This window comes from Aptenodytes forsteri, unplaced genomic scaffold (genome assembly GCF_000699145.1).
Source record: "Aptenodytes forsteri isolate BGI_AS27 unplaced genomic scaffold, ASM69914v1 Scaffold679, whole genome shotgun sequence".
In the NCBI taxonomy this organism is placed as follows: Eukaryota; Metazoa; Chordata; class Aves; order Sphenisciformes; family Spheniscidae; genus Aptenodytes; species Aptenodytes forsteri.
This window is the reverse complement of record NW_008795924.1, coordinates 528021-536335: the sequence shown is the minus strand read 5'-3', so window position 1 is coordinate 536335 and position 8315 is coordinate 528021. Positions and strand designations below refer to the sequence as shown.

Sequence of the window (8315 nt, the reverse complement as noted above, 5' to 3'; positions counted from 1 at the left end):
ATTGTTATTAAAAAAAAAAAAAAAAAAAAGCCCCTCCAGCAATCTAGGACCTCTAGAGAACACTTCTTACTGACAACATAGTTTAATAACAATAGGTTAAACCTTGGGCTTGCAGACCTGCTTTACGGTCAGTCACTAGCACATGTGAATCCAAAGTATTTAGTACTATTTTGTTCATTTTTCTGCGTAACTGTCCCACTTATCTTTTGCTTATTGAGTATTCTGGCTACAACAATCCAGTCAGTACACAGTTTATCTCCATTACTTGGGATGCTGAACATCTTACTGCAGTGCAGAGAATTAGTGGGCTTTGAAACAGAGAGGGAAAAGGAACTGTTCATAAGCTTTCCTAAGGGACACACGGCACAACGTGACAAGCCATGTAGCCTACTGCACCTTGCTGAACACCAGCCTTGGAGGGAAAAGCAGAGATCTTTTGAAAGATCAGATACAGAAAGTTGCTTCCTATTGCTGGTTTGAACACATCATGTGTTGCTTTTGATTAGAAGATAAATACAGGAGAAATGGTTGTATTTAGCTCTAATTATGGTAGAGCTAAATGAGATATGTTTATTACTCAGAGATTATGGAAGCTACTCTATGCCTGAGATTAAAATCCAGGTTAATTACTACATTCATTGGTCTCACTTCCTGCAAGTGATATCACAGCATAAACAAAGTCCTACTTAACATCCAGCTGGGTATCATTTCTGCTTAACTATTCAATTTTCTTCTTAAAATTATTAATTTATTAACTAAATAATCTAATTTCTCTCCTGTAAAACCCAACCAAGATATTTTCTTGGCAAAATGCTGATTTTATGTTGACTTCTAAGAAACAAAATAGGTGTGGAGGTTCACACCTTCCATACAAACATGGCTGTAAAACTCAGGAAATAAAAAAACATGTCTTTTTTTTAATTTTTAATTTACATCCTCACAAAATCCAAAAAAGTGATTAATTCCAGGTTCTAGCTTCCAAAGCATGCTTCTTCTTCCACTTCAAGAAGAACTGAAACATTGACACTTGAATTTAGATAATATTACCTTTTCCTAGTACTCCTCCTCATAAAGACAATTAATTTGTAGCTAATTGACAAAACAAGATCTTGCCTTAAATTGCATTAATAATCGCTTGAAGGCAATTGGAGCTGTGCATATATAAATGTCTTACAAATTAAATAAATAAAATCAAGGTCTTGTAGCATTTGAAACTGATTCAACAGAAAGAGAACACTGAGTGCTGAAGTACTGAAAGACCAGGAGCAGATGGAGCAAGCAAGTAGTTAAAGAGAAGTTTGCAATGAAATGCGGCAGCAATTCTGAAATAAGATAGAAATGAAAAATGCCAATAGACCAAAATGCTTTTCTATTTATGTTAAACTTGGGCACCTTGGTCAAGTAATCAATCAGTGGGTTGAGAACAGAAACTGCCATTTCTGAGAACAGAAATGGCAGTTTCAGTCACAGGTAACCATTTCACAGCCTTCTCAAAGAAGCTGTTACAGCAATGCCCAAACTCCCACCAGTGTGGGGGAGGCATCACACTGCACATACTGGAACCCACACCACTTCCCAGTTAGGAAGCTGGCATGGGCTCTGCTAAAGGATACTTCCCAGAACACTTATTTCTGTGCTATCCTTCTCAACTTTGTGCAGTTTGAAGAGCAAGTCACCTTTTCCAAGCCCTAAACTTGGTTGTAGACTGTTTCAAAGGAATTTATTTTAACCCATGTTTTCAAGCTGTAGTTTGCAAATGGTCTAATTTTCTTACATACCTCGGATCAAGGAGACTCCTCAGAAACTGGAAGAGTAAAAACTGGTCCTGTACAACAGAAGGAGACAGAGTATTACTATTTTAAATAATGTGCTATAAACCAGTGGTTCCTGAACTATATCCATTGAAGAAAATACTGTTCACAGCTGGTGCCTGATGAAGAAGTTGGTTTAGGCATTTGTCTTGCGTAAATACTCAGAGGATATGTTTACTGACAACAGCTCTGTCTGATCTCTGCGTGCAAGCCATACTGAACTCCAAACTGAAAACTGCGTTATCAAGTGATGCAACCAGCACCTCAGAGATCATACATTTTTACGGCCAGAACTCTACAAACAGGCCAAATAATTTACATGTAGCAATTCCTGCAGCTGAGTAACTATCAAGCTATTTTTCTTCCATTTATGACACAGTGACAACTTACTATTACTCTTAGCAATTATTTCTTACAAGAATGGCAACCCCACTGTAAAGAAGCACCAACATCAATGAAGTTTGACACTTCACCTGGAGGTTTGTAATGATGCTCTCAATCTGCTCACTGAAGTGAATGGCTACCAAGTCGGCTGCTTTACATGGGCTCAGCAACAGCAACTCCTTCGGAGAGGGAAACACAACAAAAATAATTACTTTTAAGTTCATAGGCAATATAATTATGCCGTTTCACTGAGTCCATTCACATTGTAACTGCATCTTTGCCTAGATGAAAGCTGTAAAATAATGAATACCGTTGCACAAAAAGTGATTTTGAAAAAAATTAGAAGAAAGGGTAGTTTGTAAAAAGGCATTTTTGAAAGTTGATGATTTTACTACCCAACAGGCCTTGTAAGAATGCAAAACTCTTCACACCAGTGAGACCACATTCTCAGTCCTAAGGCAAGGAAATTATTTCATCAGGTTTTCTGACAACTGCCTTTTACCCCCTGCCAACAAGACCAGCTAGTGCCAACTAGGAACCAGCAGTAGAGAGGAAACAAAGCCCTCAATTGACCCTAGGGAATTTCTCAGTCAAATGGAAACAGTGTTTAACTGGCTTGAACTGAACCACAGGTTTAAAAGCAGGTTTCCTGTAACTGTTAACGGTACCTGATACCTGTCCAGGCCTGAAAAAAACAGAATAATTTCTTTACTGTAATAAAAGGAAAAAATTCTTTAAGATGCCTGTGGGTTTGCATCCTGTCAACCTTGATCTAAAAGGCTTCATATCATAGAAGTTTACACAACCCAGAACATGAGGTTTTTTGCTCCTAATGTTTCAAAATGCATCCATGCTTCCAAACAAATGAAAAGCAACTGCTTCAAACCAATATTGGGTACCTGGTAACCCTTCCCAAAAGCCCCTGCTAAGCCTACAAAGGAGAAAACATTGCTTTACTAAACAACTGTTACAGTGATAAAGAAAGGAAAATTTCATAAACATACATCTAGAAGAAAAAAAAAAAAAACTTGAAAAAGTTACTTAGCACTAGCTTGGTCTCCAGATAGATGTAGCAGCCACCAAATGCAGCCAGTGTCAGCAACAGACCAGGGTGAGGGGAAGAAAGGAAGTAACAAGAAAGAATGTGACTACTCCACAAGCTCTTTAAAGAAGAGCTATCATAGAGGATGCATTTTGTGAGGTTTCCAAAGCAAAATTTGCCTACCATATTGTACATAATGCAGCTCTGCGGTGTTTGACCCCACAGCTTTACTGCATGAGCCACAGCTCTTAGTTGCTTCCCCAGCACCCAGGAGCACGACACCTTCATCTCACAAGCCCAGGCAATCCAAAGGACCCAGAAGATCTTAACCACAGGAGTGCAGAGGAATGCAGAAAGGATGTAGTGTGACTGCCTTCATTTGTTTCTCTCTCTGGAAAAACCCTCCCTGGGAGTCTTCAGGACTGCTGAAGATAGGACTGACTGGCTAGAGGGAGATGGCCCAGCCTCCCTGTAACTGACTGCAGCTCTTGGATCAGTGTGACCTTCGTAGCTTACACCCAAGCAAAAGGTTTTGGGCTTGGGTTTTCATCCTCTCCCAGGTTTGAGCGATTTGCAAACATGGTACTTCTTAGGTAGACAGCCCTTGAGGAGACAGTACTGACACAAGGCACGTGGGTCTGAGGACAGAAAGTGACCACCACAAACAGAACTATGATTGAAGAGAAGCCTTAGGCTTTATTTTCAAGATAAACATCAAGGAACAACAGGTATGTAGGATGATGGCGAAAATAAGAAGTGGCACTGATCACAAACCCCACTTTCTGTAATACGATCACCAGGAAAGCCTCTCTAGACACTGCTAGTTTCAACTGAAGAGGCTGGTTTGCTACTTTCATACCTAAGCAGATGAAAGGACAGTTGTACAAAGACCTGAAATCACAGTGTCATCCTAGTAAAATGTTATTTACTATTTTAAGTCTTCTGAATGTCTGAGAGCAGGATTAATACAACGAAAAAAACCCAAAAACCCATAGCAGCCAATAAGCTCTTAAGCCACATGAAATTGTGTATATTGTTCACCAATGCTGGGAAAAGAGATGCCGAAAGGGAAGAGGGAGTTGATCTCAATGACAGCACCCAAGAAAGGTGACCTACAGAACTGATAATCTGCCCAGCAGCTTTTTGGAGGAAGCTGCAAAAAGCACAGGTAAAAGCAGCCAGCAGTTACCTGCAAGGCTGGTGGAACCGTGCAAGAAGCACTGTTTTTAAGGATGGCCATGGACAAGTTGAGAGGAGTTTTTTTCTGTTGTTTGCCAACTTCAGAAAAGTATGCAGTTCTGACAAGTTGGCCACTGGGCACTTCTGATGCTGTACAATAATCAAGAAGTGGCTCCACCAGACTGAGAAAACATAAACAAACGACTCAATACGAAAAGCTGGCAGTCTTAGCCTACAACAAGCTTATCAAAACCAGTACAACACAGTGAGAAACATCAGGAAGGGCAACCCAGGACATTTCTGATTTATCCTGAGACACCCAAGCATGGAACAGCAATTGTAAAGGCCTCAGGCTGAAGAGACCCAGCAAGGATTTGACCAAGCAAATACCTGTGATTTGATAAAGTCACAAAATAGGGCTTATAGAGGGAGGCTGACTCACTCATAATGCCAAACAATTTGGGCTGTATATACCAATACAAGCAGAGACAAGGGATGCAGTAGGGGAAGAATGAAGCAGACACAAGGAAGCAGCAAAGTAGACAGCAGTTTGCTCAACTTGGAAAGTCCAGTGTGGAACCACAGTGGCTCTGATAAGGCAGTAATGAGCCAGGCCCGCTCAGCCACAGCACAACCATCACCACCAACAATTCCCATAGGCTCTGAAAGTGCATCTGGAGAGTGGGCGTGAGCTCAGTGAGCTGCATGTCATACAGCTGGATTCACAGCATTTCGTTGTTTATTGTCTTTCAAATCATTTTCCCTCTTGGTCCATTTTCTCATTAGTCACGCACTACTTGCAGATGCTAGTAGGGACTGAAAGTATTCTGTATCTTTCAAATGTACCTAGTACTTTTTTGTCCACCTCACAGGACACAGACTTCTGTGGCTGTTTTCTGCTAAAGTAGTCTAGGCAAGTGCATGGCTGCTTGTTTTATAGACAGAGTTATTTTCCTGGCTTATCTCCAGATCACCCTGGAGGGGACTGACACCACCTTGTAGGAACTAGAGATATTATGGATTCCCCATATCTACTGACTGGACAATTATTTCAGACACATCTATCTCCATCCCCTGAAGCAAAGAGAGATTGCAGAGATGGGAAAAGTTATTAGCTAGAGAAGTCTAGCAACAGTCCGTATCATACAGTAGAAGTCATGACCCCATCTTCCCACAGGTTAGAAGTGCCAGGGTACCAAGGTTGAATGCTATTACCATTGTAAGACGAGGAATGTGATACCAGACTGTGAGGTCAGTGATGTCAATGTCCTGACCTTGCTGCTGCTGCAAGCTCAAGAGATGAAAGACTTGCTAATGTTTCCGTTGCCTGCTACACAGCACTCACTAGCCATCATCCCCTGATAAGGTCCCATTATCCAGACAGCAATACTTGAAACCAGCAAACCAAGGAGGCCAGCCTGAATCTGAGAGATGCACTTGTATTAATATATGAGACCACAAAACCTTAAAGTCAGAGCTTCCTAAACAGTTCTGATTCGAAACTGTGTCATTTCTGCTTACAGAACAGCACTCGGCCTATCCAACAGGAGTTAGCAGTAGCTCAGGTACCATGGGTTTAGGATACACTGTACCTCTATATGTTCCAAAGCTTTCTGCCACACCAACTGCTTTTCTTCAGCACTGTAGCCAGGCATGGACAGGATATTGTGAATATAGTTGAAAACTTCTTCCTGTAAGGCATAAACCCATAAATGGTATCGTATGTTCTGCAGCGCCACTAACAGCATTAGATTTTGCTAAGGGAGAGCATTTCAAACAGTCTTAGGATGACCTCAGGGCTAGTCCTCTCTTAGCAAGTCAGGATAAGTTATCTGCAGGCGAGATTATATGTCCCTAAATAGTTCCTGAAGAACTGCCAGGAAAAAAAAGCCAAGGGGAACAGAATTGATGCTAAATATGTTAAGCACTGAGGTCAAAGAGAATTATTCTTCCACTATTAGAAATGTCCCCCTCTTGCTCACAGGGAAAAAGGACAGGACATCACTCTTTAGCTAGGAGCATAAGCAGAGAAAAGAATGCTCTACCAGAAGGTAGGTCAGTTTTCCCAGCATATTCCTGAATTCCTTTTCAACATTAGCCTCTCCCCCACGTTCTCCTGCACTGTCCTCAGCTCAGATGCTCTCCTGTACCATAGTTTTTGACTGTCTCACTATCACAACCTATCTCTTCTGACTCCTTCACCCACACAACTTTCAGCACAGTGGTTTCATAAGGAGCTGGTGAGATCAAATTTGCCAGATGCTCCTCCCAACTTCTGCTGGTGGTAGGGAAGAGAATACCTCAAAAAACTGTGGCAGATATGCAACTTATGCACATGCAGAAGGTAATTGCAAAGAGATAGTAAGGGCAGAGAGACTCCATCCAGGGGGAGAAAAGAGGGGACTGATGGCAGAAACAAAGAAGTATTGCAGTTAGTAACATTTGCAATAAATCCCACCTTGCACTCAGGTTTTATGTATTAGCATTGTTTAAATTTAAAAAGAAATTAAAAACTCTGAAGCTTTAAAAAAAATCAACTCCTCTCCAACACACACACAAACACAAAAAGCCTGACTATAACTAAGAAAATTCAACTGTAAAAGGAGGATACTTTTTAAGATAGAGAAGTATGACAGAAGAGCAGGGCTGTTGTGCCCATTCACACTCCGGCCAGCAGGACAGGCAGGACAGGCTGCACTGCTATGAAGAAGAAAGGCCAGAAGCACCAGTTTTACTCACCTTTCTCACTGGATCACGCAAGTAACAGCCAATTATTTTGTCATAGCGAAGCTCTCGTTCATACATGAACTCGCAAATCTGATAGCTAAAATGAAAAATACTTTCCACATTAGGAAAAACACACCCACTCAGCTGAGTCAGCAGAATAGAAGTAGGTAGCTCAGATCTAGCACAGTTTGGCAGCACTCAGAAGAAAATACAGCATGTTTTACAAAAAGCATTTGGAAGTATCCTACATTAAGGTTTTCAGCACACAGGTTGGGTGGCTCCAGTTTACATATGCCATTTAGTATCAGCCACAGGCCTATCAACCTCCCTCTTTTTGGGAAGTTATCATACAGAACAGAGAAAACCAGAGTTACTAAGGTGAGAGGCAAGGGACAGAGGACGAAAATCCTTAAAGAAATCAGGTTTCACAGGTTCTGCTGTTCATAGATCATCCTCCTTACTTCCGTAACACACTCAGCTCTAAACCAGGCTGATCCACAATACTAATTTGAAGAAATATACTGAACATGACTCAATAATGTGTTATGACACAGCTTCCTACCTTCAGATTTTAATAAACACCTTTAATATTTTGAGACTTTAGATAAAAACAGATGCAACTGAGGCAAAACAAATGAAAAGTCTGCTAAATAACATTACACTATAGGTCTTTTAGCTCTGATGGAAGTGGCTGAGCTGGTGGTTCTGGCTGTCAAACTCTCTGAAGCAAGGAGAAAAATTGCATTTCTTGAGTCTGAAAAATTTGGTTGAGTAAATCCTTCTAGGACACGCAGAAAAACAGGCATGGCATACCCCACCACTGCACTTCTATCCCTCTGGTCCTTTGTAGTATGGTGGATTAATTCACATAACATCCAAATTCAAGACTTTGATGAAGATGCCCCGCCCTGGCTGACTCTGTTCAGGCATGACAGACTCTTTCTGGAAGTGTAAAGCATCTAAAGGAGATGGTGGAAATTTTTAGCCTTTCCAGACACTGTGTTTGTCTCTCCTACTCAATTCTAAAATGAGTACCATGGGGGTGGCTTCAGACCCCTTCGTGCTTTTAAATCCACCTGTGGGTCTCACCCGAACGAGTCATCTCCATCTGTCAGTGGTAGAGCATTCAAATATACAACTATACCTTTAAACAAAGCCTGGGCTCTAGGATA

The 8315-nt window shown here is 41.2% G+C and overlaps 1 protein-coding gene across 1 annotated transcript in view; it reads right to left on the bottom strand.

The window, feature by feature from the left end:
• VPS8 (VPS8, CORVET complex subunit) overlaps positions 1-8315 on the bottom strand; it is an 89109-nt gene that overhangs the window by 31847 nt on the left and 48947 nt on the right. The window contains exons 31-34 of the mRNA XM_019473567.1: positions 7156-7240; positions 6009-6107; positions 2285-2374; positions 1779-1825 (exon numbers count right to left, since the gene is read on the bottom strand). Of these exons, the coding sequence (XP_019329112.1) occupies positions 1779-1825; positions 2285-2374; positions 6009-6107; positions 7156-7240 (321 nt within the window). The remainder of the gene's footprint in view (positions 1-1778; positions 1826-2284; positions 2375-6008; positions 6108-7155; positions 7241-8315) is intronic.